At 65.5% G+C, this 27,931-nt stretch overlaps 1 protein-coding gene across 2 annotated transcripts; it reads right to left on the bottom strand.

Annotated features, from left to right (window-relative positions):
• Positions 1 to 17: 17 nt before the first annotated feature.
• On the bottom strand, positions 18 to 27,422 carry PFKL (phosphofructokinase, liver type). Of its 2 annotated transcripts, none has more exons than XM_032631085.1 (22): positions 27,275 to 27,422; positions 21,403 to 21,476; positions 18,086 to 18,163; positions 16,021 to 16,210; positions 15,201 to 15,366; positions 14,546 to 14,590; positions 14,179 to 14,287; positions 12,131 to 12,226; positions 11,142 to 11,234; positions 9,577 to 9,702; positions 8,452 to 8,516; positions 7,750 to 7,813; positions 6,349 to 6,495; positions 5,931 to 6,001; positions 5,387 to 5,474; positions 4,548 to 4,700; positions 2,860 to 3,024; positions 2,336 to 2,397; positions 2,051 to 2,162; positions 1,341 to 1,440; positions 1,149 to 1,254; positions 18 to 654 (listed from the first exon to the last, which is right to left on the bottom strand). In XM_032631085.1, the coding sequence occupies exons 1-22, from the start codon at positions 27,357 to 27,359 to the stop codon at positions 507 to 509; spliced, it is 2,343 nt and encodes a 780-aa protein (XP_032486976.1). In that variant the 5' UTR covers positions 27,360 to 27,422; the 3' UTR covers positions 18 to 506. The 2 variants fall into 2 exon arrangements, with proteins under 2 accessions (XP_032486976.1, XP_032486977.1); XM_032631086.1 differs by having other exon boundaries at positions 16,031 to 16,210; positions 27,275 to 27,419.
• Between the last annotated feature and the right edge of the window lie 509 nt (positions 27,423 to 27,931).

The raw sequence follows: 27,931 nt of genomic DNA, 5'->3' as shown, positions 1-27,931 counted from the left end.
GGTTCCAGAGGCCCTGCTTTCCCGAGACTGACAGCACCCCACAGTCGGGGGGATTTTATTTCTAAAAAAGGTGACAAGCGCTACTCAGCCCGGCGGCCAGTGCACACAGGGAGAGGGGCACAGTGAGGCGCGCCGGGTCACGTCCCCACCCGCCGGCACGGAGACCCAGGCTGCTGCGCCCCCAGGGCTGGTGAGGGTGCAGGGCCGGCTCGAGCAGAGGCTCCGGGCCACATGGGTACCGAGGCAGAGGGGCGGCGGTGTCCAAGCGCGGACGCCCCCACATACCCTTGCGCTGGAAAGTGGGTGCCCAGGGTGCTCTGTCCTGGGGAAGAGCCGAGCGGACAGCAGGCTGAAACTGGGGCCGTGAGAGTCCCGGAGCCAGGGTGCACCCCCCGCCCGCCTGCCCGCAGGCTCCAGGCGGCAGCAGCCCAGGCTCCAAAGTGGGGGCGGGGGGGGGGGGTGCGGCGGGAGGCGGGCGCAGGCGGGGGCGGGGCAGGGACGCGGCTTCAGAAGCCTGTTTCGATGCTGAGGGTGCGGCGGGTGACGTGCTCCAGCTCCCCGGACACGTAGTCGGCCATGCTGATGCGGTAGTGCGCCAGCATCTTCAGCATGAGTCGCAGGTTCAGCCACCACTGCTCCAGGGGCATGCGGTGCCTGCGGCGGGGCCGGACAGGGTCAGGGGCGGGGGCGGGGCCTGAGGCGGGGCGGGGCCAGGGGGCGGGGCAGGCGGTGCCAGCGGTGGGGCCGGGACACGGTCGGGGCGGGGGCGGGGCCTGCGGCGGGGCGGGGTCAGGGCCAGGGGGCGGGGCAGGCGCTGCCAGCGGCGGGGCGGGGCAGCTCCCGGGCCGCCGCCCCAACCTGGGCCCCGCACGCCCCCTCGGGACACCTGGACCTCGGGACCCGGGACATGTGGAGGCTAGCTCCGGCCCCTGCGCTTCAGAGGTGCCGGGGCCCGCCCCCAGGACGGGTCGGCAGACCGCGAGCGCCCGCAGACCCGACCGTGGCTGACCCCACCCTCAACTCTGCCCCGTCGGGAGGAACAGGGACCCGGGGTCAGCCCTGGGCGTGGGGACCGGGCGGCCCTGTGGGACCAGGGGTCCAGGCAGGTCGGGGCCCGGCGGTCCAACCCTCTCTTCGGAGGGACTCACTCAAAGTCGGTGTCCTTCTTGAGCTCGGTGACGGGGCTGAAGGCCACCGCCTTCTTCTGCAGGCCGATCACGCAAGCCGAGTCGGGGGCGTTGGCGAAGACCCGCCCTGTGGACACAGGCACGTGCCGGCAGCCCCACACCCAGGGCCCTCGGCGGGGACAGGTCTTACTAGCCACCACCTCCCTCACGCACCCTTGCGGTAGACTGCCCGCAGCTTCTCCGACATCCAGAGTATAGCCTTCACCCCCAGCTTGGTGCCGTAGTTCCGGTCGAAGGGGGTGGGAGCCCCGCCCTGGAAACACAGTGGGTGAGGCCAGGTGCTGGCCCTCAGGGAGGAGCTGGGCCTCAGGCAGCCGAGCCCTGGCCCGAGCCCAGCAAGCAGGCCCTGCCGTGACCTCAGGTGAGCCCTCCCGGGCTGACACCCCGTCCCCTCGACCTGCAGCATCCGGCCCCTTTCTCCATCCCACCTCCAAAACCCCCTAAAAGCCACCTCCAGAGGCCGGGCAGTGGGCTGCCTACTCATTGACTGGGGGGCCTCCGTGGGCCCCTGCATCCGGCAGGCAGCTCCCACCACCAGTGAGCAAAGACCCCGGGGAGAAGGGAGCCCTAGGGGTGCACAGGGCCCTCAGTCTGCTTGGAACCCACAGCGCAGGGCTTCCTGCAGGGCCTCCAGGGGGCCAGAAGGGGAGGGGCTTGTCAGGGTGGAGGTGGCTCCCGGCCCCGCCCCTTCCTCAGGGGTGTGAGGACGAAGGGGCACCTACAGCCAGATGCCCCATGAGGAGGGGCACAGAGAGGGGTCCTCATCCTGCCACGGCTTCCTGGGACCTGTCGGCCCGGGCACAGTTGGGGGCCGGGGGCCAGGGAGCAGCCTTCCATGGAATCTGTGCTCCCCCACCCCGTACCTGCTGCAGGTGGCCCAGGACGTTAGTCCTGCAGTCGAAAATGCCCTTCCCCTCGGAGGAGTACAGGTTGTACAGAAACTCCGTGGTGTAGTATTCGTGGCACTTCTCGTTTCTGGGAAGAAGAAGGGGTGGGGGCGGCAGGGGAGGCCTGAGCCTCGCCTGGATGCTGAGCCCCTCCGGGCCGGGCCACAGGCTCTCAGGAAAGCCCGACCCCACCTACTCCTTCCTAAGCCCCCCAGCCTTGCTCCACCCAGCTGGACCCTGCGGGCTCGCCGGCAGCCTCACCGGAGCACCAGGCCCCTCTGGATGTCCGTCTTCATCTTCTCGGTCATGTGCTCCACGTTGGCCTGTGGGGTGAAGACCTGGGTTGAGTGGAGCGGGGGCAGCAGCCTGCACCGCACACCCCTTCCCACAGCCTGAGGCTGTCTGGGAGGGCCTATTCTGGACTAGCCAACAGGTGCGGCTGAGAAGACCCAGATCAGCCTGGGGGCCGGCGCGGGGCGGGCACCAGGTTGCAGTTGCTGGAGGGCTGTGTGGGTGGTGCAGGTGTGGGCCTGTGGCTGGACTGTGAAGCTGTGGGGGGAGGGCCGGGGGCGGCCACGGAGGCCACAGGGCGGCAGGGGCACTGCCCGGGATCGGGGACGGGGTGCAGAGGGTCACGGGCTGTGTCCCCTCGAAGGCAGCGAGCCCCCAGCCTGCTGGGCTGTGGCTGCTTGGCAGGGGCCCCGTCTCCTCTGCAGGCCTGCTCCGCTGTGTCTCAGGAGGGGCCCCTTCAGCCTGGCCGGGAGAAAGGTAGGGGCTCGGCTCACCTTTAAGTCCTGGATGTTGAAGGGGTCCTCGAAGACGTAGGCGGCATCGGCCCCCACAGCGATGCCGGTCACGGTGGCCAGGTAGCCACAGTAGCCCCCCATGGTCTCCACGATGAACACACGGCGCTTGGTCCCCGAGGCCGACTGCTTGATGCGGTCACAGCTCTGAGGGCCAGGGTGCGGGTCAGAGCCCTCCCCTCGGACCACGGGGACCCACGACGTTGCAGGGACCCGGGTCTCTCTCCCAATGCGGCTGGGACAGCCCTTGCCCCACGTGCCCAGGGCACTGGCAGCCCTCAGCACACGCCCTCCACGCAGCCACACGGAACTGGGTCCTCAGCCCGGGCGTTGGTGCCCCCAGGACAAGGTGGGCGTCACTAGCGTCTAGTGGGTAGGGGCCAGGGACGCTCTAGGAGGCTCTCCCTGACCTTGGACCAGGGACACACTGGGCCTTAATCTGCTCATCTGCCAACGGGGGAAGACACTCTGCCACGGCAGGGTCTTCGTAAACAGGGGCCCTGAGGACACGTGAAGTAAGTGCTCTGCAGACGCTAGTGATAACACGACAAGTGACGACGATCCTAACTGAACAGTTCAACGAAATTCAGTTCAACGAAATCCAAGCATTAAATAAAGAACTGAGGAGAGAGAGATCAAACAGATACGTAGGTTACTCGCGTCTGAACTATGAGGATAGACCCCAGATAACAGATGAAGAGCAAAGTGGAGGAAACGGCTGCAATGTTTGGCAAAGGGTCTATAGCCTACATATGTAAAGAACGTTTACAAATAAAAAAGAAAACATGCCCAGAGAAAAATAGGCAAATGATGGAAAAAGAAAATTTAAAAAAAAAACCCTGACAAATGGGCAATAAACATATAGGAAAATATTCAACCAGAAATCAGAGCTGCAAATGAAAACCGAACCCTGTCCTCCCTCATCTGATAAGGGGCAGGGGCACCAGAAGATTCAGAGGGGCCGTGGGCGACCCACAGCCAGTTCAGATAGGAGATAAATTCAAAGAAAACCCCTGAGGATCATGGGACTCTGGGTCAGGAGATGGGGGTGGGGTGGGATCTCCTTTAGCCTCTTGTTTCACTTGTATTTTCTCCTCCATCTAAAAACACGCAGCACTTGATTGAGCAACACGCCCCCTTCCAGCTTCAGATCCCCCCAAAACGGAGATAATGAACCCCTGGGGAAGCTGGGCTCATGTGGGGTCACAGTCAAAGGTGGGAAAGATCTAGAGAGTGGGGACAGCGGTGGGGATGCCCCCAGAGAGCCCCTGGTGGCGCCAGCCTGCTGGGACCCCTCCAGAAACCGGGCTCCCACCTCCCACCCTCCCATGTCCCAGCTGGGTTTCCCCCAGAGCCACGTGTGGCTGCTTCACCGGACAGAACCGTGGCCCGACGTCCACACCAGTACAGTAGCTCAGTTAGGTCAGCGGCAGCCTTGACCACCGTCACCATCACACCCTGGTGACCCCAGACTCACAACCTCCCTGCCATCCTTGAGACCTCGGGGGCAGCCAGGTCCTGCCCACTCCCCATGCAGGCCGCCAGCCTCGGTGGGGGCCCCGCACCCCATCCCACCCCACCCCTCGGCAGCGCCTCTGGGCGCTCTCCCCTCCCAGGCGCCCCGTCCGCCCGCTGCCGGCCTAAGTGGGGGCAGCGGCCCCAGGCCCCACCTCCATGGCGGCGTTGACGGCGGTGTCCGAGCCCAGGCTGAAGTCGGTGCCCGGCACGTTGTTGCTGATGGTGGCGGGGATGACACACATGACAATGCATAGCTCCTCGTAGCGCTCGCGGGCCTCCACCAGCTGCAGCACCCCCTCGTAGGCCTGCAGGAATCGGGGGCGGGGGCTCAAGGCCGGCCCCGGAGAGGCCGGGCTGCCGGACGAGGCAGGAGGAGGGGCCCCTGGGTCCTGCTCCCGGCTGTGTGCCTGGCAATGGGCCTCTGGGCCCACCTGCCACACCCCAGGACCAAGACCAGGCGGGCCCCATCCTGGAGCCGCCTTCACTGGGAAAACTGGACTCCAAGGAGGACAGGAAGGAGGCCCGCCCACCCTGCCTTGACCCCAGCCCACTCCATGCAGTCTGCGGGGGCTTGGGCTCCTTCAGGAAAGGGCAAGAGTGGGTATCTGTCATTTACGGGGGCTGACCAAGCCCCAGCATCACACCGACGTGCCCCCCACCACCCAGAACTCCGCCGAGAGACGCTCTGGACCACCGCCTCAGCAGCGGGAGGTTGAGGCCACTCGACCTTCCTGCCTGGGCCGTCCCACCCCCACTGTCCCTCCTCTGCCGTCAGAGCTGTCCCTGCCCCTCCCCCTCCTTCTCCTCCCCCCTCCCCCCTCCCGCCCCCCCTCCCCCTCCTCCCCAGCCCCGCCACACTCACCCTGGTGGCCCCATCAGTCCAGCTGGCTCAAGGTAACCTGCACATGGGGCTTCCGGAAGGGCCACCTCGGCGGCCCACACCCTGGGGTCTCCTCCACCCCCGCTTGCTCCCCGGCAGCTGCCCCCTCACCTCGAAGCCTCCGATGACCAGCAGGGCGTGGATGTTGTGAATGCGGACGTTTTCCACAATTTTCTCCATGTAGCCCTTGGGCAGCGTCCTGCAGTGGGAGATAAATCAGATGGACGTGCTGCATCTGTACAGAACGCTGGGCTGGGAGGACCCACGTCCACACCGTGGCTGAGCTCGGGAGAAGGCAGGCCTGGGGCGTGGTGGTGGGATTCCCGATTAGAGGTGGGAGCAAAGGTGAGGCACCCGGGGGCGGCGGGGCACCCATTCAATGCCCTTGCTGGGCACTGGCCACTGCCCTCCCGACAACCTGGCTGTGAGCCTCACTTCCCGCCTGAGGGGATCCCTTCTGTAGGTGTGGAGCGGCCCGAGCAGCCTTCCTCTACACAGGTGACTTCAAGTGAGCTCTCGGCCAGGAAGCCCCAGGCAGGAGGGTCTGTGTCCCGCTCTGGACAGGCCACCAGCCAGAGGAGACCTAGCCCGGGGCCACAGGGCTGGTTTCCCTAGCATCCCACCCCCCTGCTGCCCTCGGTAGCCAGGTGCTCACCTCTTGGTCCCCAGCATGGAGCCACCGCGCCCCAGCCAGCCAGCCACATCATGCCAGCCCACTTCTTGCACCTGCAGGGGGGAGCCATGGCTTCAGGGGGGGCAGGCCCTCCTCAGGTGATGGACCTGTCCTCGGGGAGCGCACGTCCTCGGGGGAGGGGGGACAGAGGCCGTGCCTGGCACTGACCGTCCTACCACAGGTCAGAGCGGGGTCTCGGGGCCTGGGCCGGGCTAAAGTGGACCCAGGTGCTCCACCCCAAGGAGAGGACCTGGCCTGGCCCTTATACCCACATGGCGAGCCCGCTGGTCCTTGTTTGCTCATAAGCAAGCCGGGGACACGTCCTAAACTGACCAAAGACACACAGGCCCACCACCGCAGGCCCCGTCCCCCGCCCGGCCTCAGGCACGGCTACACCTACCTGCCCCTTGGCCAGGCCTTCAAAGCCGTCGTGCACGACGTACACCGTGTGGCCCTGGGAGATGCCGGTACGCACCGCCGAGCGCACAGCCGCGTTCATGCCAGCCGCTGGGGCCCCCACGTTCAGGACGGCCAGGGAGAAGCTGGTCTTCAGAGAAGGTGGGGAGACAAGAGCATGAGCCCCGAGTCGGGGCGGGGGACCACCGACCCGGACAGAAGTCAGCAGAGAGCCGCTTCCGGAGAAGAGGCCCCAGTCCTCGTGGCAGCCTGGACACGGTCCAGAGATGGGACTCCCCCGGGCATGACAAAGGCCTGTCCTCCTGACACCGCAAGGCTCTGCCCGAGACCACATGAGCTACGGTGCAGGCCCCGCTCGCTACCGCAAAGTCCTCAGCCGAAGGTAGGAGCGGGACTCGGGCCGCTGTCGGCCAAGCGCGGCTCACGGGGCAGCAGTGGCTCAGGCCAGAGTCAGCGCCTGCCTGGAGGCCCTGGGCAACCACTCCACGCTCAGGGCTCAGGGCAGAAGCACCCCAGAAAGTCCCTGGCGAGCAGCACGGGTGCGTGGCGGGAAGGGGGCCACCGCAGCCGCGGTAAGAAGGTGCAAAGAAGCAGACGATGCTCTTTCAATCCTAGGGTTGCTGGAACCTGATAGAACCAACACGTCATCACCTCAACCCGGAATCAATGTAAGACATTTTGCTATCGGGCACTTCCACAGCCGTTTCCCTCGCTGCTCCGCAGAAGCTGTGCCCGCGTGGCATGCAGGGACACCTCACTAGGACAGCCATGTTGCCAGCACTCCGCAGCCGCGTGTGGCCACCGGCTCTGCTGGGCAGCCTGGCTCTAGTGGGTCCCGGTAATACGAGCCTGACGCGCCCGAGGTGGTCATGCCCCAGGCGGTTCTGGAAGGGGATGTGGGGACCACCCTGCCTTGCCAGAAGACGCTGCCCAGCCCTGACCAGCTCCCGGGATGAACGGGGGGCCAGGACCCCACCGTCCAAGACTGTCTCGGTGGGACCCTTTCCTTGCCCTTGTGGTTTCAGAAACGAAGCCTGCTGTCATCTTTATTTTGAAGAGAGTCCATTTCCTGAGGGTTTTACCTATTTTGGAATGTGTCATAACACTGTATATCCCTCGTCTCCTGAGTTAAACCTCCTCTCCTGACTTAAAGTCCTCCAGCTGTTTGCTAAGCAACAGGCCAGCGTAATCCCCAGGCCTGTCTGGGACCTGCTGGTCAAGCAGAGGCCAGGTCTGGTCCTCTCAGCTCACAGCTCAGACCCCAGACAGGAGGGCGGGTCCTGGCTCAGTGGGGCCAGCTCCCCGCTCCCTGGGCGGGGTGGCAGGGCAGGCGGGAGGAGGCCGAGGGCACAGCCAGGTGTGGGCTCTGCGGCTCGCCCCTCACCTTCTCCTTGGAGATCTTCTGGTGCGCAAGCAGCTTGTAAATGTTCCAGTTGTTCTCAAAGCTCCTGGAAAGAAAGCGGGTCATGCATGGCGCAGCTCACAGCCAAATAGCTCAGCACAGCACGGCGTCAGCAGCACAGCCTCAAAGGAACTGGACACGGGTGCGGCCCACCTCCCCACTCTTGTCGCCACGGACCCTGGCTGGGTGCCATCGCCGGGCGGCAGAGGCCCCCATGGACAGGCGATCCCAACGCCCCTCTCTGCAAAGCGAGCGCCTGCTTTCAGCCTGCGTGGTCTCAGCAGCTCCGCAGGGGGGCAGGAAGCGTGGCCACGGGAACCACAGGAAGCAGACCTGCAGGGCCAGTTGACCTGGCCCCCCCGGGCCTGCCTCACTGCTGCTTTCTGTAGTTCCCCCCTCCCCCTTCCCAGGTGCCCTCCCTGTGCTGTGTCCCCCCCATCCCCCCAGCGCCCTGCAGGCCCCGCCAGCCCCGGAGGGCACATCCACACAGCCTGCCTACTTCTCTGACACTGTCGGGCCCTGTCCCTCCCACATGATGCATGCCCTAGGAGGAGGGTCTCAGAGCGCCACCTCTGCAGGTGGGCACGCCCCGTGTCGGGGGGTGGCCGTGTGCGAGCCACTCGGAGTCTGCTGTGGCCCCACTGAGCAGACAGCTGCCCAACACCAGGCCCTCCAGGCCCTCACCTGCCTCGGAGCTGGATGGCCTCTTCAAACCTCTTCTCATCCATGGCCTTCTGCACCTCCTTGGTCTTAAAGAAAACAAGATGCACAGGCTGGAGGTGGAGGCCTGGCACATGCGTCTGAGCCCAACGCGGGGGGCCTGTCCCAGACCCGCCGGGCAGCTGTCACTGCCGGAATCGAGAGGGCTGAGGGGCGAGGGGACCCCACCTGGTCTGCCAGGTCTTCGCCTCCCTGGAAGGGGCACACGGGCCTCGCTCCCCCTCAGCCCTGGGAAGGGGGTGGGGGGCAGCTGGGGCCTAGGAACGAAGGGTGAGGCTGCTCTGGCCCCCAGACCCACCACCCACTGGCGACCAGCCTGCCCGAAAGCGGGGCCCAGGGGAGGTCGCCGCAGAAGGATCTTCCAGGAGGAGCGCCAGGGAGGCCCCCCTCCCGCGCCAGCCCACCTCCCCTGGGCAGGCCTCGCTCTGCCCCCAGCTGCAGGGCCCCCCAAACCTACCGAGCCCCGTACCCCAGTGTCCCGACAGCCAGCCTCTCTCTGCTCCCCACTCCCCGCTCCCGTGGTCCCTGCTCCGACCACGTGAGACATCCCGGGGGCTCTGGCCACCCACTCCCCCTCCCCCTCCCACCCTAGCCCCAGGGCCCCACCCTGCCCAGTTTGCAAAGCCAGTCTGTCCCACTGGCTCTGGGAAGCTAAGTGTCCTGGGCTCCCCCCAGCTACCCCCACAGGCCCCCCATGGGCTCCCCAGCTCCCTGCAGCTCCCACACCTGTCTCGGGCTTGTCTTACCTTGGGGGCACCTTGGGGATGTGCTCACACCTCCCCCCCCCACCTGGAGGACTGCAGGCCTTGGATACCCTGAGGCCCGCTGGGGGGCGCAGCAACACACTCGGAAGGGGGGCCACAACAGAAGGCGCGATGCACCTGCCGCTGGCTCCATGTAATACGCGCGGAGCAGCAGCCGGGCGCCCAGGGGGACAGGGGCGGGGGGCTTGCAGCCGGCCTGCTGGCTGGGCCCTGAGGGGCCTGGAAGGACAGGCAGCGCCGGGGCTGTGGTGGGGAGGGGGCAGGAGAGCCCCAGGCACCTCCCTGGGAAGCCCCCGTGCCGGCGCCCAGGCAGGCGGGTGCTCACCATCTGCACGCACTCCATGAGGGGCAGCCGCACGGACTGGTTCCCGGAGAGGCTGACCACGCAGGCCGGCGTGTCGGGCGTGGCCTCCAGCAGGGCCATCACCGCCTCCATGCCCATCTTGCTGCTCTGAGCGGAGAGAGGGGCAGGCAGGGCTCAGGCAGGCGCAGCCGGCACGGAGCCGGCCCCACGCCACGCACACCCTCGGCTCTCAGAGCCACACGCACACGCACACCCTAGAAGCTTCTGGAGTAAGCGACGCTGTTTATTCTAGAAATGGTGACTTAGCATGACCACGTTTCACAGCAGCCCCCCAGCACCATTTCACCGGGTCTCAGCCGGCCCTGCTAGGAGGGCGTGGCCCCTGCACCCCGGAGTTGCAGTGGCAGGGCCGGGGCTGGACTGGGGTTTCCGGAGTTCTCTCCACTATGACGAGGTTTCTCTCTTGGGGCTCCTTTGTCACGGCTGTCCTGGTGTGTGTGCAAACTTGGGCATGGGCTGGCGGGCCGGACCAGCTAAAACTGGTCAGGTAAGGACCGCCCGCCATGGAGACAAATCACAAACAGGGGTCCTGCCACAGCCAACAGGAACAGACAGGCGCGCCAGAGACCAAGGCCCGCGGCTCAGCTCGGTGAGACTCTGGCGTCCCCCGCCTCCGCCGTGCCCCCAGACTGCGCCCCTGGCCTCCCACACTGGTCAGGTGGGTGTCGGGAGCAGCTCGGGAGAACGCTCCTGTGTCCCTCGGGAACCGTGTGACGGCCGCTCTCCCGTAACCCACTGTGTGCAGGTGTCGCCCTGCAGGGCCTGGGCTCGGGGACCAGCAGTAAGCTGTGCCTCTGGAGCCCCTCTGCCGCCGACCCAGGCCTCCGGTGTCTCCACCATCTGCAAAAGCAGCAGGTGAGCCCATTCTCCTGCCACCAGGTGAGACCCCGGGCCCACGCTGGCACTCGACAGCCCCTGCTGTGCGCCAGGCCTGGTGGAGGGCCAGTGCTTGACCCCCCGTCCCGAGTGCACCCCTGGGGCCAGACCCCCTCTGAGGCCAGTGTCCCCACTGCTCTGTGTGGGATGGGGACGCACTGAGGCCTCCTGGGAGAGGTTCAGTCCAGCGGCTCCCCCAGGCCCACGCTGGCCACCTGGCCTCACCCAGCACGGTGGCCCAGGCACAGCTCCGGCCAGCCCTGCAGTCTCCAGCCCCCAGCCCCGGTGACCAGCGCCTCGCAGGTGGGCGCTTCACCACCTCGGGGCCTCCCTGGCCCTGGGCCCTGGCCCTGTGGGGCTGCAGCATGACTCCCACCCTGTAGAGGGTGGGGTGGGACCAGCAGTAATCAGGATTCGGCACCCAGGCCCCGGAGCTGGGCACCCAGGCCCTGGGCCAGACTGAGAACAACCAGACGTCGACCTGCCGCTCACCCCGCCCTCCTTTCCCAAGGTCCTGCCAAAGCCATCGCCAAGAGGGTGTGGCCCAGGCTGCCAGGCCGTGGTCTCACCCACAAGCACCAGCAGCAGTGAAAAAATGCTCACACACACCCATGCATGCACACCCAGCATCAGGGTGACGCCCCACCTACCAGGATGCGGTCGAACGCCGAGGGGGTCCCTCCCCTCTGCACGTGGCCCAGCACGGTCACACGTGTGTCGAAGCCCAGCCTCTGGACCACTAGCTGCTCGTGGGGACAGAGAGGGGGTTCCTGAGTTTGCCACTCTACCCCACTGTCCCACCGCCCCGTGGCCCCCAGCCCTCTCCCCTCCCCCTCCCACCCTGCCTCAGGGATTTCAGGGTGTCAGCTCCCCAGGGGCCCCACAGAGCCAGCCCAGGGTTCACGCCTATAGCCTGAGCGTGTGCACGTGTGCTCCTGTGTGTGTGGGTGTGTGTTTCCATGTGAGTGTGTGGGCGTGTGCTCCCACACGTGCCGGCTGCAGGAGCTCATCATGGTCTCCAGCCCCTGTGAGTCAGGCCTTGCCAGGAACTGTGGCAGGAAGCAGGGCGCACGGGGTCGGCGGAGGGGCTGGCTCCGGGCAGAACCTGGTTGGGAACTCAAGGACAGGGTGGGCGGCCAAAGTGAGGAGCATGGAGGCTCCCAGGGGCTGTGCCCCACTGGGGGACGGGGGCCCAGGGCCCTGGGCAGAACCCGGCAGATGGGTGCCGCTCACAGGGACGAAGGATTCCCCCCAAAGTTGTTCTGTTATGAATCTGGCGCTGGATGGGCAGTGGGCTCCCCTGTCAACGGGGGGCTGGCAGGGGCTGGACCCTGTCACTGGGACACTGTTGGGGGGCTGGACAGGGCTCCTAGGATGGGGGATGATCTGAATGAAGACTGGAAACCAGAGGGTTGGGGGTTCCCAGCAGGCGGGAGCCACACCTCAGCCTCAGAGGGGCCAGGGCTTCTCAGGGGTCCCGGCTGCACCCACCCCACATCTGGCAATCGTTAGGGACAAGAAAGCTCCCTCCAGGAGCTGGGGCTGGGGCCCCAGCAAGAGCATTTGGGGACTGGAGATAAAGGGGAGCCCCCTCCCCAAAGCCCCGCCCACCCCACGTGACCCAGGGGCCCCCACTCACGTCCTTCACGTAGCGGGATGAGATGGGCTTCCCGTTGCGGTCGATGGCGCCCTCGGCGATGATGATGATGTTGAGTCGGGACCCTCGGCTCCGAGTCTGGGTCAGAGACACGGCAGGGCTCAGCCGCCAGCCCGCAGACACCGCCCCAGACGCGGCCGTGAGCCGCGAGCCCTCCCCGGGGTCCACGCCGCGGGGCTCATGTGGGCGACGGGTGGACTGAGGTGGGTGAACCAGGACCCCGCTGCCCCTCCTGGGGGTAGAGACTGGGGGACTGGAGGATTCCTCCTCCCCCTCCCCCTCCCCAGACTGTGGGAAGATTTCCTCCATCAGCTGGTGATGGACGAATTAGCCTCACTTAACTGTTGCAAAGGCAAAGCTCTTTGGGGATTTGAAAGTACTTTTTGTTTATTTATTTCCTCAACAAATGTTTGTGGGATTCACTCTGATCCACCAGCCTCAGATGTTGGCCCCACAGCACCCGGAGAGACTTAGAGAGAAAGATAGGGTCGGAGCAGCTCCTGCAAGACCCGGGTACAGAGGGGCAGGGGAGCCAGGAGCAGAGGGCTGCCTGGAGGAGGTGGGGGCGGTGCAGTGAAGGGAGACAGCCAGAAGAGCCCACACCTCCCTCAGCCTCACTCATTGCAGCCCAGGAGGTGGGCAGGGCAGAGGGTGACACCTGCACGTAACAGGTGGGGAAACTGAAGCTCAGGGAACCCCGGGGCGGGGTGGGGTGAGGGCCTTACACAGAGCAGCAAAGAACCAGGATATAAGGCCAGGCCTGAGGCCAGGCCACTTCCAGGAAGACCCAGCCCCAAGTTCTCAGCGAGTAGGCCAAGGCCGAGGTCAGCCAGAGACCATCACCACCAGAGCCCCCTCTACCCAGGTGAGGTCACAAGGCCACCCGGGGGTGCAAGGACTCCCCCCAAGGAGAGGACAGAGACCTCTGGCCAGCTTTGCTGCCAGGCTCAGCTCGGCCCTACCCTTGTCTTCACTGGGGAAGGTTCCAGAAGTCAGTCATGGCCCTCAGCCCCTCCTACTGCCCTGGGCAGGGGTACAAAACCCTGGGGTGTGAGTGGGAGGTGGGGAGAGCAGCCTCCGGCAGCGGACGGGAGTGATGCCACCGCCGCAGTCACACGGGGACAGGGACGTTCCAGAGCCAGCCTCGGGCCGCCCGCCTCTCCCTCAGGAAACACAGGGCCTGGCACTGACCTCCCAGGACAACAGAACAAACAAAAGGCCCGGCCCCGGGCAGCCTCCACACTCGTCCTGCCCTTGGGCCAGGATGCAGAGGACACTGGGGTTTGACACAGCCCGTTAGGGCCCCAGACTGGGCCCGAGTGTGAACTTGGGTGTACAGCCTCAGGGGCTCCCCTGCCTTGAATCCAGACCACAGCCCTCGAGTGCCCCCCGACCCCTGATCTGAAGGCGCCTCTCCCCCCGCGTCACAGCCCTCCCGTCCACCACTGGCCTAGGCAAGGGGCCAGCCTATCCTTGTTGGGGGGCCTCGGGGATGCCCAGGGCAGAGTATCTGCCTGTTCTGTGCCAGATCCCCCCAGCTCCATCTTGAAGGGCCTGGAGAGCCGCGTTCCAGGCCCCCCGTCTCAGGCACCCCTGCTCATCTCTCCTGGATGAGGCCTCAGACCCCCATCTGCTCCTGCCTCCACAGCCTCTTCTGCTGCAGCCCCTGCCCCAGGTTCCCGTCCACCCATCTTCACAAAGCCACCTCCCCTTGCCCAGGCTCAGCGGTCAGGGCCCGAGGGAGCCAGCTTGACCGTGTCCCCGCTCCTGCCCCCCGACCATGTCAGCACTGACCACGCAGAGCCGAGCCTGGGACAGTGGGGAGTGTGCCCCTCAGGCCCCTCTGCGGCAGCCCCCGCGTGTGTCCATGGGCGTTGGCGCCCTCGCGGGGGATACTTGCAGATGCTTGCTGAACCAGAGGGAAGTGAATCTGCCAAAGCTGGCCACGTGACCCCAGGGACACTCTCGTGGGGGACACGGGCCACGCAGCTCACGGCAGACACCCTGGGAGAAGACCCCCTGGCCCTCACCTCACCCAGCCGCTCACACATGAAGTTCTCCCAGCCGTCCTCGGGCGGCGCCTCAGGGATGAACAGCCAGTCGGCCCCCGAGGCCAGGGCGGACACCAGGGCCAGGTATCTGGAGGGGCAGGAGGGGGAGGGGCTGCAGTAGGTGGGCCCCGACCCGACACCACGGGCCCCGGTCCCTGGGTCACAGGGGAGGTACAGCTCTGAGAGCGGCACCCAGCCTCACAGTCAGGACTCCCCACACCCCGGCTCTCACACCCACAGTGTCAAGTGAGCACCTGCCACGTGCCCGGAGCCCTGGAGGCGCTGCACCCTGGTCCCACTGCCCCGAAGCCCCGGGCCCCCCGGCTGACCCAGGCAGCCCTCTCACCCGCAGTGCCGCCCCATCACCTCCAGCACGAAGGTCCTCTGGTGGCTGTGGACGTGGAAAGGGCAGATGGCATCAGTGCAAAGTCCCCCTGAGCGGAGCTGAGCCACGAAGCCTGGCCTCTCGTGCCACACCACCCACGGCCCCAGCGCCGCCAAGGGCGTGCCCAGGAGAGACAGAGGACGTGGGAGCAACAGACAGCCCTTGTCATTCCCAGGGCGGCCAAGGCCCTGGGCAAAGGGCCACCTCTGTCTCGGGCTCACGGCCAGCTTCACGCTGGTTTTCACCGATCTTTGCTCCTAAGGCTGAAGGCCATTCACCCTGCTGGGGCCTGGCCGTCACTAGCCAGCAGCCTGAGGAACCCCTGTGGGGGCACACCATTGCCCCAGGGCCAGAGGAGACCTGTCAGAGCCACTGCCCACCTAGGGCTCGGGACAACCTGGCAGGGTGGGGACCAGACCCCCAAGCCCCTCTGCTCACCCCGCTGTAAGTCTCCCCCAACACGGGGGCTGGGGGCAGCCAGTACAGGCTCCTAGGGATGGAATTACGCTGACATTGACCCTGCAGAAGGGCAGCCTCAGCCCCTCGCCGGGAGACGGGATCCCAAGCTTTCTTGCCTGGTGGTCTGGCTGGGCGGGGGGCTGCGGGCCTCACTCACCTCTGGGCGGTGGTAGTGATGGCGTCGATGACCTCCATGATGCGGTGCAGGGCCGAGTCCGTGCCGATGGTCATGTCGGTGCCGCAGAAGTCGTTGTCAATGGAACCCACCAGCCCGGCGATGCTCAGGTGCGAATAGGTCTGAGCCGTGCTCTGTGAGATCTTGCCTGGGAAGGAGGAGGCCAGCCCAGGTGCAGCCGCAGCAGCCCCACCCGGCCCCCTTGGCCACAACATGGGGCCCGGACCCCGATCCCCACCCCCTCCCCCTGCCCACCCGGCAGTGCAGCCTGGTCAGGTCCCCAGGTCCTGCAGCAGGGGTCCTGGGGCCGGGCGGCAGTGGCTGAACCACTGATTACAGACTTGTCACCCTCTGGGAGACGTCCAGGGGAGCCCTGGAGAGTGCACGCCTCACTTCCAGGTCCCCCACGAGCAGCACAGAACCAACGAAGCTCCAACAGGTCACTTTCCGACTGGTGACCCCCCCAGGACTCTGTGTCTTATGTTACCAAATTTTAACTATCACACTTCTGCAAACTGTGACAAGTCCGTAACCCGCGTTGGGGAATGAATCACTCCCGGCGCAGGTGAGTCAGCCTGGGAGCTGCCATCCAGCACCAGGAGGACAGCCCTGCCTGGGGGCCCCTGACGTTGGGTCCCCACAGGCCTCACTACCAGCCAGACCCGGGCCCGTGGCTCCTGGAGCCACCGAGGGTCCGCCTGATCTCGGGCCAGGCCCCCACCCCCCGGCCAGCAGCCACGCAGCAGCTCGCTTCCTCTGGTCCTGCCTGTTCCCGGCCGCAGCTGCTCCACCGCCGACCCACCTTCGCTCACCAGCTCCGCCAGCAGGCGGCCCCACTCGCCGCGGAAGACGTTGGCGCCCGTGAGGCTGCCGTCCCCTCCGATGACGCACAGGTTGCTGATGCCGCGCTGGACCAGGTTGTAGGCGGCCGCCCGGCGCCCCTCCCGCGTGGTGAAGGCCTTGCAGCGGGCGCTGCCAATCACGGTGCCGCCCTGCACGGAGGAGGGGCAGCCTGGGCCAACGGGGCGCGCCAGAGGGACCCGGGTACTGGGCCGGGGCGGCCTGGGAGACCCCAAGGAACGGAGGGCCAAGTCCAGGGGCCCCTCAGAAGCCTGGGCAGGTGTCCGCCTCCCCCTGCCCCAACCCCCTGGACTTTCTCCTCATGTGTGCAAGGAGGAGACTGTCCACCGTCAGGCTCGGGGAGCTCGACAGGTAAGGGATGAGCAGCTCTGAGGTCTGTAAGGCGTGCACACACGCACACACGCCCGTACTCTGGCCCACAAGGCCGGGCACCAACGCAGGGACGTGCCTGGGCAGCTCATGCCGTCGTCCGCGTGGCCCCCCTCCCCTGCCACCGGCTCAGCCTCAACCCAGGCTCCCCAGGCCCTGCCCACAGGCAGAACTGCCGGCCCCTGCGCTCGGCCAGCTGGTGGGGACAGTGTACTGCTCCCCAGACCACCGAGAGCACCGGGCTGGGCCCCGGGCCCCAGGCTTCACGGAAAACGCAAATCAGAGCTGGCCCTGGCCCAGCCCAGCCTCCCCCTGCGCCCCTCCCCGCTGCCCCCATGCTCTACGCTCCCCACCCGTCTCTACACACCAGCCCGCATCCTCACCTGCCCACCTTTCATTCAGCTTCACACCCCAGCTAACACTTGGCCTAAGGCTCCTTCCCAGGGTGGTCTCAGGACAGAGGCCACAGCCACCCTCAGACACAGGCCCAGAGCAGAGCAACGGCTGGATCCAGGCCTGAGGCGTGATGGCTGCCCTCCCTGGACCCCTGGGGTGGAGGACACGGCACCCAGGCTGCAGCCCCACCCATGACGGGGGTCAGGGAGCACCGCACCAGAGCAGAAGGACACGGGGTGGGGGGCTCTGATGAAGAACAGGGCTTGTCCGTGCCTCACTGGACCGTCGAGGGCTCAGCAAATGGGCCGCTCCCACGAGCGCCTGGAGCGCGCGGTCCCTTGGGGACGTCCACCCTGGGCAGGAGTGGGGGTGACACAGCAGGGTTGGCTGTGCCTGGATGACCCAGGGTCCAGGCCCGTCACCCACTGCTCCGCTGACCCATACATAGCGTGTGATGACGACAGGCCTCTTAAATAAGCAGGTATCATCTGGTGGTCTAGGATACACAGGTGACAGGTGCCCCACAGCGGGCCCTGCTCTGTGGGAGGACTCGGGTCTCCCTACAGCGACCTGGTTCAAAGACTCCCGCTCCTAGGAACCCCTGGCCCCAGCGAGGCGCGAGGCACCCCACCCTCAGTAAGTAGGATGACGAAGGGGAAGGCGGGGGAGGCGCAGAGAGGCCGCTGAGGCCAAGCATGCTTCTTCCAGGGTGTCCTCCCCTCCCAGAGCCCGCAGCTGGAAGCTGAGACATTCCGGGGCCATCGCACCCCCAGGACTTCCCACTCCCGCATCTCCAAGGCGGTCGGACGCCAGTTAGCCGGGAGCCAAGCCCCTGAGGGATGGTGTGTACGCCTGCGTGCCTGTGTGTGTGTCTCTGTGTGTGTCTGATGTGTGCACCTGTGTATCCCTCTGTGTGTCCCTCTGTGTGCCTACGTGTCTTCTGTGTGTGTGTCTCTGTGTGTGTCTGAGGTGTGCACTTGTGTATCCCTCTGTGTGTCTGGTGTATGCACCTGTGTATCCCTCTGTGTGTCCCTCTGTGTGCCTGTGTGTCTCTATGTGTGTGTCTCTGTGTCCTCTGTGTGTCTGTGTGTTCTATGTGTCTCTGTGTCCTCTGTGTGTCCCTGTGTGTCTGTGCATGTGGTGTCTGCGCCTGCATATCCCTCCGTGCGTCCCTCCATGTGCCTGTGTGCATGTCCCCGGTGCACACGCGTGCTCATGGCGGGAAGGGCCGCGGGCCTCACCAGCTGGATGATGTTGGAGACGCTGAGCCAGTTGGCTGGCCTGATGTTCTCGCCCCCTTCCACGAGGCCCTCGTAGCCCTGAAAGTGAGGGGACAGGCGTGAGAAGGGCGCCCACAGCAGCAGGACACGTGGAACCTCGGCCAAAAGCCCATCTGGCAGGAAGTGGGCCCAGGGGTCCTGAGCACAGAGGCCCCTCCACCCCCAGGGCCTTGGGGGACGAAGCCAGGGTCTGCTGGGGTCAGGGGTGTCAGGGGAGAGGCCGGGGTGCCCAGATGCCTCCCCGGGCACGATCTGTGGGGCCTGCAGGGTAGCGCGTTACAGACAGAGCACGACTAGCTCGGCAGCGCTCCTGTCGCAGGCAGCCCCGGGATGTATGCCCACGAGCCGCAGCTGGGTCACCGCGCCCGGGTCAGAACCAGATCCAGCCCAGCACCCAGCAGCCCCTCTGCCTTCCGGGACCCTCCCTGCCAGAGACACCCACTGCCCTGCCTCCCAAGGGTGCCGATTAGATGAGGAAATGACAGCACAGCGTCCCCTCTGCGTCTGGCCTCTTTCGCTCGGCCGGGCATCTGCGAGGCCCCACGAGGTCACGTGCGACTGTGTCTGCGCTCGCTGCCATGCGGGAGTCCCCTGCGCACTCCCACAGTTTATGACCTGTCCACCGCTGATGGCTTCTGGAGGGATCCGGTTTGGGGCTATTGGAAATAACGCTCCATATCTCCCGGGAAAGGACTCCCGGGTCACTGGGTGTGCAAGCAGCCACCAACAGTGCTGCCATACAGTGCCCATAGGCGCCCGTGGCCACCTCGCCCATCAGCAACACGGCCGGGGGCTCAGAGCGCCCCGCCCCCAGCGCCGGGCCATGCTCGTCCCCATCCCGGAGGCTGTATGTGGTCCCTGCAGGGCTTCTCCCCTGCGTTTCCCTGATGACACATGCTGTTTCGGGTATGACGTAAGCCACAGGCCACCTGGACAGCCTCTGCAAGGGTGGACCGTTCCAGTGTCTTGCCTGTTTCTGTTCTCGTGTGGCCAACCCCTTCTTGCTAGCAGGAGCTCTTTATAGAGTCTGCAGAGAGGACACGTGCTTTCACAAATGGTGAAAAGACGAGGCACCGCCGAGCTGCAATGAGCAGGGCCACCTCCTCTGTGCAGCCCTCCCAGCACCTCCAACGAAGCAGCCATGAGCCACCGCCCCTGCCTGGGGTTTGGCTCTGCGGTCCGCCTCCTCCGTTCCCACACTTGTCATTAGATCAGCTGGGGCCTGCAGGGTCCTGGGCAGCGGGGCCTGGGGGCGGGCGAGGCAAATGCTCCCACCCCTGGGAAGAGAGGGGGAAGCAGCTGGAAGAAGGGCCTCAGGACGAGACCCCCGTCTAAGGGATCGTCAAGCTACCTTCCCCAGCTCAGGCCAGGCCTGGCCCCCTCTCGCCCCCTCTCGGTCCGGTCAGGAATTTGGCCACTAGGACACCCCCCCCACGCCCACCCCCTCCCCACAGAGAAGCAGGAAAGTAACCTGAAAACCCACAGCCACTGTCCAGAGCAAGCGACAAAAGAGGCCGCCGAGTCCGCAAAACCCCAGCCCCACGGTGCTCCCGGCTGGAGTCAAAGTCTCACAGACGGTCCTCCTTTCCTGGCCTGGGAACCTTCTGGAATGTCTTTGCACACCTCCAGCCACTTTGTGTCACCTCTCCCCTCCCCACTCCTCTGCCTTCTCCACTCCCACCTGGCTGGGCACCCAGGCAGCCTCAGAACTGGCCGCAGGCCCAGGGCACTTCCAGCAGCCAGCCTTGTGGCAGCTCTGAGCCCACAGGTGCAGTTTGGGCTGTAACGTGAATAAAGTAGCCCCGTTCACTGAGCCCTTCTCGGCGCCAGGGGCTGTGAAAAGTGCCTTAACTCTCAGTGTTGCATTAGCTTTTCGCCCTAACATCCCTACTTCATAGAAGAAACCAAGGGTCAGGGAGGTGAAGGAACGCCCCTGTCACATGTGTACAACCTCCAGGAGCCGCGCCCTGGACCCACCCTGCCCTGATTAGAGACCACTTGTTCACAAAACTAGGCGACTCCCTGAAGAATCTCACCCTGTCCTTCAGAAGGTTCTAGACCATTATCAGGGCATCGGTTCCACCTGCCCAGCTCCTGAGGCCACAGGTCCCTGAGACTCTGAGATGTGTTCCCGAAACATGACCTAAGGCTTTGCAGGGTCCTGGTAATCCAAGCCTGGTCTGAGGGTCTGGACTCTGCAGGAGGGAGGGGTCTGCAGAACTGCCCGCCCATCTGTTCACTCAATAGCCCCGTACAGACAAGGCTGGGGAGGAAGGGCCTGACCTGGACCAGAGTGAAGGGACGGGACGTGGACACACCCAAGGTGGGAGGAGGGAAGCTCTGGGGAGAGCAGAGCAGGTTGGGATTCGCTACACTTTAGCAAAGAGTGAAAACAAAGTAACACAGTGGGAGAGAACTCCAGGGCTTGTGTGTGTGTGTGTGTGTGTGTGTGTGTGTGTGTGTGTGTGTGTGAGAGAGAGAGAGAGAGAGAGAGGGTCTGCCCCAAATCTGAAATAGGGAGAGAACTCCAGGACTTGTGTGTGTGTGTGTGTGTGTGTGTGTGTGTGTGAGAGAGAGAGAGAGGGAGAGAGGAGAGAGAGAGGTGTGTGTGTGTGTGTGTGTGTGAGAGAGAGAGAGAGAGAGGGAGAGAGAGGTGTGTGTGTGTGTGTGTGTGTGTGTGTGTGTGTGTGTGAGAGAGAGAGAGACAGAGAGAGAACTCCAGGACTTGTGTGTGTGTGAGAGAGAGAGAGAGAACTCCAGGACTTGTGTGTGTGTGTGTGTGTGTGTGTGAGAGAGAGAGAGACAGAGAGAGAACACCAGGACTTGTGTGTGTGTGAGAGAGAGAGAGAACTCCAGGACGTGTGTGTGTGTGTGTGTGTGTGTGTGTGATCTGGGGGCACAGGAACTGGGGCTAAGGCAAAGGGCGCACCAGCTTTAGCCAGAGCGAAGTAGCACCGTGATTCTGTGCTGCTTTGCGTAAGGAGGCCATTGGCTGCTGTCACTAGGGTAGCTCGAGCTCGGGTTAGGTGATGAGGGTACAGGAGGGCTGGGCGTCGGAGGACGGGTGGGGCTGAGGTCCCGGCCTCTGAGGAGAACAGCAGCTTCACGCCCTCCTCTCTCTCAGGGGACGCGCCCACCCGTGAGCGCCCAGGCTAAGGGCGGACTCCCCATCCACACCCCAGAGCCTGGCAGCCCTGCCCCAACTGCCATCCTCACTCCTCTCCCCGCACTGCTCCCTGCCAGAGCGTGGGGCGAGGACCGCCCTGCCCGCACCTTACCTCGTAGATGAGGAAGACTTTGGCTCCCACGTAAATGCCCATGCGCGTCACGGCTCGGACGGCAGCATTCATGCCTGCGAAGGGGTCCGGGAGACACCCGTCAGTGGAGACGCGGAGTGTGGGCGCCCTGGACCGTCCCTCCCACATCTCGGGGGGCGCCGAGCCAGCACGGGTGAGCCCCCCCCGCATTGTATCGGCTTCACACTCGGAAATAAGCCGCCCCAGAGTTAAACCGGGAAGGTCCCCGCCAGGGCCTGACTCCCAGAGGCACCTGCAGACGTGCGACATCGCTTCCGGCCGCATCCCCGCCGCCCACGCTCACCTGCGGCCTGTGCTGCCCAGCACAGCCCCCCTCCCCGGCCCCCAGGGCCCTGACCTGGGGGAATCGCAGCAGGTCGGGCACATGGCCCCAAGATGCAAAACGGGGCAGGTGGGACGCAGGGGCAGCCGCCTGCCAAATGCGCCCGCAGCCACTGCTAGAGCCTTGGGCCACCACCCTGGGGGGCAGCTTGGGGAGCACCCTGAGGTCGGTGCCTGTGGCCCTGGGGCCATGAGCCCCCTGCCCCTTGGCCTGCAAGGTGGGCTCCGCGAGACAGGAGAGGAGGACAGCACCCCCTAGGGCCAAGCTCAGGCTCCTGGGGGTCGCACGGCCCCAGTGCAGCTGAGTGGGCCGGCGCCCCTGCTCCCCAGCTTGCAAACATACTCCGGGGCCACCAGGCTCAGCGGGTCACCTCTTCCCGTCCCCCAGCCCCGGACCCCCACGGCCCCCAGCCCCCGTCTACAGCAGCCACCTTGCAGTATAGGCTTCCTGGAAAGACGGACACTCACGGGGCAGGATGAGGGGGCAGGAAATGCTCAGAAGAGCCCAGAGGAACCTCAGTCCCCTTCCCTCGTGGTCAGTTCTGAGACTGAGACCCAGAGAAGGCAAAGGTGTCCCTGAGGTCCCTGCACGGGGTCGGAGGCACCCCACTGCATTCCTGAGGTCCCTCCACGGGGGGCCGTCCCGCTGCGTCCCCGGGGTCTCGCACACAGTCAGGCTCACGAGGCACAGCGTGAAGAAGACCCCGTGGGCAGCCCCACGAGAGACTCGAGCACCAGCAGTGGCCCATGCCGTGGCCCTGCCCTGTCTGTGGGTGGGACGCGGCCCTGCCCAGGGCTGCAGCTGCTGCGGGCCTGGACAGTGCCAGGTCAGGGGCCCTGTGCGGGCACCTGGGGCAGGCCCAGCCTCCACACTGACTGCCACCTGGCTGGGGCCCAGGGATGGGCGAAGGGCAAAGGGTTGAGGGGGCAGGAGCCTGGAATCAGTGGCTGTAGGCAATTTGCCTCAAACCTTCTTGCCCGTCACAAAAGATGTCAGTGGTTCGATACAAAGGGGCGGGCAGGGCGGCCCCCACGTACTCAGAGAGGAAGACAGTTGGCCAGTCACCTGCCCTGGGCTCCAGCCTCTGACCCTGGGTCTGGAAGCTGGATCGTGGACATGACCTGCACGTGGTCTGGCCCAGGACCACCCCTGCTCCCCCGGCTTCCTCTTGGTGATCCTGGCCCAGAGCACATGCACGTCCTGTGGTCTGTCCCTAAGCTGTGAAAGCCTTTCCCTGGAGGCGGCGGGGCACCAGCCAAGGGTGGCCAAGGCCCCAGGAGCCCTGCCCCACCCCCGGGCGCTCTGAGCTGGTGGACGGGCAGTGTCCATCAGCTTGGGTGTCCTGCGGGAGTGCCATCACCCCCAGGGTCCCTCGTAGCTTGTGTGGTCCACAGGGTGACCCTGACGTAAAGACTCTCGACCTTTACCGTACTTACACTAGTCTTACCCCGTCTCCAGCCTGGAAGGCGGGCCCAGGGGGAGCAGGTAGCTCCCAGAGGACCGTGGAGGGCTACATAGCATATGGCACCTCAGGAAGAGCCCAGCGGGCAGAGCCTACCCCAGTGCAGGCTCACGGCACCGGGCTCCCAGGAAATCAGCCCACTGTCACTGCCCTCATTTTGCAGATGAGAAACCGAGGTCCCAGAGGGAAGGCAGGGGAGCTGCTGGAACCCCGGCAGGTGAGGGCAGCGCCAGGATGTACCCTGGACCCTCCTTGGGCTCGGCAAGCTGCCCTGTCCCCAGCCATCAGCCGAGGCTCCTGCTCTCTGACGTCCAGAGCCAGGGATTCCCGGGGCCGAGGTGCCCAGATGTCACGGCTGGCAGAGCACAGGGGTCAGAGGGCCCTGAGCTGGCCACACTCACAGCTGACACACCTGCCTTTAGCAAAAGAACCCCATTTCTAAAGAAATCATAAAAGTCTCACAGCCCCAAAACGAATGGAAGTGGGATTTCAGTGACTGCAGTTAGGGGTAGGAGCCCAGAGAGTGTACCCCACCCCCACCCCCAGACAGCCGGGCTGCCCCAGGAACCGGATCCGAAGGGCTGACAGTCCTGCTGCCTGAGGTCAGCGGCCTCGAGCTGCAAGCTCCCCGCCCTGCCTGCCCTCGCTGGCCTGCCTGCCTTCGCTGGCGGGGGGCAGGGCAGGGGCAAGGAGGGACATGAGACAGCTGCAAAGCTGCCCCCCGGGCCCCCAGCAGGCCCTGGGTCCTGCAGAAGCATTCGGCCGCCTCTGGGGCCTTGGGCAGCCCAGGCTTTCCACCCTCAGGTATCTGCTTCCCCGGCTGCCCTCGCTGGGGTGAGGCCACTTTGGGCTCACTGCAGGCTCCGGTCCAAGCCCCACCCCCTGGCAACTGGAGGGAGGCCAGCAGTTCCGGATGGGGTGGTGGGAGGGGTGGGGGCAGTGGCGGAAGACCCAGGGACTGCAAAGGGCCCCAGGCTTAGGGTAGTGTGCTCAGTCTTGTAGAGGAGAACAAATGACCATATTACAGGAAAACTCTTCAATCTTAGAATGGAATTGTGCCAGCTACCATGGATACGGAGGCCTGAGGGCGTGGGTTTCCCTGTAAACCTCACTGCAAACTGCCTTCCTGAAAGGGCCTTTTTTATTGCCCTTTCATCTGCTTTTCTTTCTCAAAATAAACCCAGGGTGGCAGCCACGAGCCCCACAGGGCCAGAGGAGCAGGGAGGAGAGCAGCTGCATCTCCCGCTGACGGAGCAGCCCTGGACCCCTCCATTCCACCCTCCAGCCTCCAATGGGCCAGGGACACTGCAACAGATGACTTCCTGTTGGAGGAAAGCGACACCACCGCCAAACTGATGTCATAAGGTGACTTCTCTTCACAATTAGCTTCCGGGAAAACAAAATGTACAAGAAAGAGGTGATCCTGGCGGGACACGGGGCCCCGCAGAGTCACACTTAGCATCAGTCGATGTGAAGACTTGGAGCCAGGCTGGGACATAACGAGATGGGGGCGGTCCTCACCCGCAAATACAGGACATCCACGTCCACACGGATCCACCCAGAAAAGGCCGGTCCTGCGCGTTACTGAGGGACAGGGTGGGGTCCGCCCCAGGGGCAAGACCGAGGTGTGGAACCAGTGGGCGGCGGGGCTGTGTTATAGTCTTCTAGTCACTTTTGCACAAAGTAACATCCGTAACGACCACCTTCCCTCGACGCACGGACACCTACTCCCCGCCAACGGGAAGGGGAGAGGACGCGACTTTCAGGCTGGCTGGAAGGAACCCACCAGGTGGCTTGTCTTGTTTACAGAAGGGGAAACTGAGGCCCGAGGGATGCGCTCGGGTCAAGTCAGAGAGCTGGTGGAGGCCGGCCCCACCGGGACAGGGTCTGCCCGCTCCCCCGCCGCCCACTGCCGCGAGGCTGGCTGGTTTCCACTCACTCCAACGAATGCAGACTTGAGCCTCGGGGAGGCAAGTGCAGGTCGGGGTGGGTGCCCGTTCTCCACGGCGGCTGTCAGCCCCGCGCCCACCCGGGGGGGCCCGCGGGAAGGGCCCGCCCGGCACCATCAGGTCCCTAGAGGTCGGCCTCTATTTGGAAGGCAGCGGGGGCCCCTGAGGGCAAACCGAGAACCCACCGTCTGGAGCCAGCTCCCCGGAGCAGTGCCGGCGAGAGGGCGCAGGCCCGGAGCGGACACCCACAGGCTGGCCTTCAGAACTTACAATACAGAAAGGCTCCCTGCCCCCCAGAGAGCCAGCTGGCCCTGGCATCTTCCCCCAGGCATCAGCCCGAGCCCTAAACTGTAGAAGCTTGCGGAGCCCCCCTCTCTCGCAGCCCCGATCAGAAAACCACGTTACAGCCAGGGGTCTAGGGAAGCGAGGACACAGCGCGAGGTGAGGTGGCCGGCCCAGCCGGCAGTGCGCTGACGGCCACACTCCTGGGTGTCCAGGAAGCACTGCTCGTTCCATGTGGGGCATTAGGGCCGGGCTGGCCAAGGGGAGACCTACAGGTCATACAGGCTTTGCCCTCCACTGGCCCACCGGCCCAGGCCGGCAGCCTCTTCCTCCCTGGCCCTTCAGCTGCCCCCACTGATCCCTCGTCCTGTTTAGTCTGTGCCACCCACCGGCTCAGCTCCCCTGCCTAAACGTGCATTTATCTTTCCCAGCCCTCCCTCCAGTGCTGTTGTCTCCATGGTGCAGACAGGAGCCTGGGTGGAGACCCCTGTGCCTGCTCGAGCCGGGGAGCTGGGGCCTCGCAGAGGAAGGGCCTCTCTGGAGAGGTGGGCCCAGCCCCTCAGGAAGTGTCTGTCCCCCATATACCAGGCCCTTCCCGTGGTCCAATCTCACAGGGCAATGCTTCCCCAAGACCACCCTCCTCCCACCTGGCCCCGGCCCACTGGCCATGCCCTATGAGGGAGCCGCCACTGCCCAGCACCCGGCAAGCGCTCTGGCCACGCGGGGCCGCGGACGCGCAGCGGAACACACTGTCCGCCCGCCAGACTCGGCCCGGAGGGCTCAGCCCGAACCCTCACAGGCCGGGACACAGACAGTGGCTGATGTCTCTGCCTTCCTGGGCTTACTCCTTGTGAAAGCTCCTTGTAGCTCTTCCCTGCTTCTGAGCGGGGAGCGGGGAGCGGGGAGTCGGGGGCCTGAGGCAGGGAGAGGAATTCTGCGTCTGGACTTTCTGATCTGGAAGGAGGCAGATCAGGCCCGGCTGTGCAGCCTGAGAGCGCCGGCTAGGCTCCTTCCAGGCCTGCTTCCTGGGCTAATTAAGGTGTCTCCTGAGGTTCAAGGTGTGTGGTGTGGCCATGCGGCCAAGCCCGACAGGTGTGACACTGGCCATCCCAGGCCAGAGGCGCTGAGGAGAGCAGCAGTCAGGACAAGTCCAGGGCACCAGGACAGACCCCAGGAGGGGCACTCGGCTAGCTCTGCCAGGTCCCAGCTGCAGGACCCTGGGCAGGTCAGCAGGAAGGCCACCACCTTTGGCCTCCCCTGTACAAGGGGGGTGAGAACAGCTCTGCACTAAAGAAAATGCCCCAGAGCCGCCCTGGAGGCAGTGATTTGGGGGAAGCACGGTGCCCCCAAGCCGTGTTTCATAACGACCTGGTTAGAGTCGGGGCTCTGTGGGCCTGCGGGGACCTGCCCATCCTTCACTGGCCTCCGCTCAGCTTGGCATCCAGGAAATGGGGCTTCTGAGACGCGCCACCGGGAAGGGGTGCGGGGAGGGCCTGGGGTCGGCAGGAGCGGCGGCCGGCGAGAGAACCCTGTCCCGGCCACGGCCGGCCGCGCGGACACACCCCCGGCGGGCCTGACGCAGAGGCCGTTGGGGGCGGCACGTACGAGGGCCCCCGGCGCGCGGGGGCGGGTCCAGGAAGCGGACCGGGAAGGGGACCGGGGCTGGGAGGGGGAGGAGGAGGCGGGAGGCGCAGGCCGGGAGGAGGACCTGCTGACCGCGTGCCCCAGGTGCCGCCTAGGGTGCGGGAGCGCCCCAGGGACCCGGGGACAGCAGCACCCCCGCCCGCCGGCGACCGGCCCCCGCGTGCCCGCACCCACCTTGCGCATCGCCGCCGCTGGTCAGCACGCCGATGGCCTTGCCGGCCCCGGACATCCGCAGCTTCTCCAGATCCACGGTGGCCATGGTGGCGACTCGGCCGCACTCGCTCTCCCGCCGCGCGCCGCCGCTGTCGCTGGTCCCGCCCCGCGCCCTGCGCTCCGCCCCGCGCCGTGTGATGTCACCGCTGTCCACGCCGGGGCGGGGCCGACGTGCACCCGGCACCTGGGCGGCGGAACTGGGGCTCGACCCGGCAGCGCCGGCCTTTTTGTTCAAGTTTCTAAACCTGTTCGGTCTAACAAGGGGCGCGTTTACTGAGGGGGCGGATCGCGGCCGTCTGGGTCTGTTAGGCACACCCTGCGGCGAAGCTGGTCAAGCACGGTGACCAGACCTGAGGGAAGGCCAGCCAAGGGAGGCCAGACGAGTCCCATTGCCAATCGCTGCCTGCCCGGCTTCCCGCGGGAATTTCTTATTCCAGCCGCCGGTCTGTTTCAACTTCGTTCATTGCAGGAGCCACAGAAGCTCTACCCCGACTCGGGACACCCCTGGTGACGGCCCTCCCACCCGGAGGGGTGCATGATTAAGATGCGAAAAGAGTTAAGAGGAAAACCAGCCAGCATCCATCCATTCATTTATCCCTTACTTCAGTAAATGTTTGC

This window comes from Phocoena sinus, chromosome 4, assembly GCF_008692025.1.
Source record: "Phocoena sinus isolate mPhoSin1 chromosome 4, mPhoSin1.pri, whole genome shotgun sequence".
NCBI lineage: Eukaryota > Metazoa > Chordata > Mammalia > Artiodactyla > Phocoenidae > Phocoena > Phocoena sinus.
The sequence above is the reverse complement of the archived record's forward strand: the minus strand, read 5'-3'. Positions and strand labels throughout refer to the sequence as shown.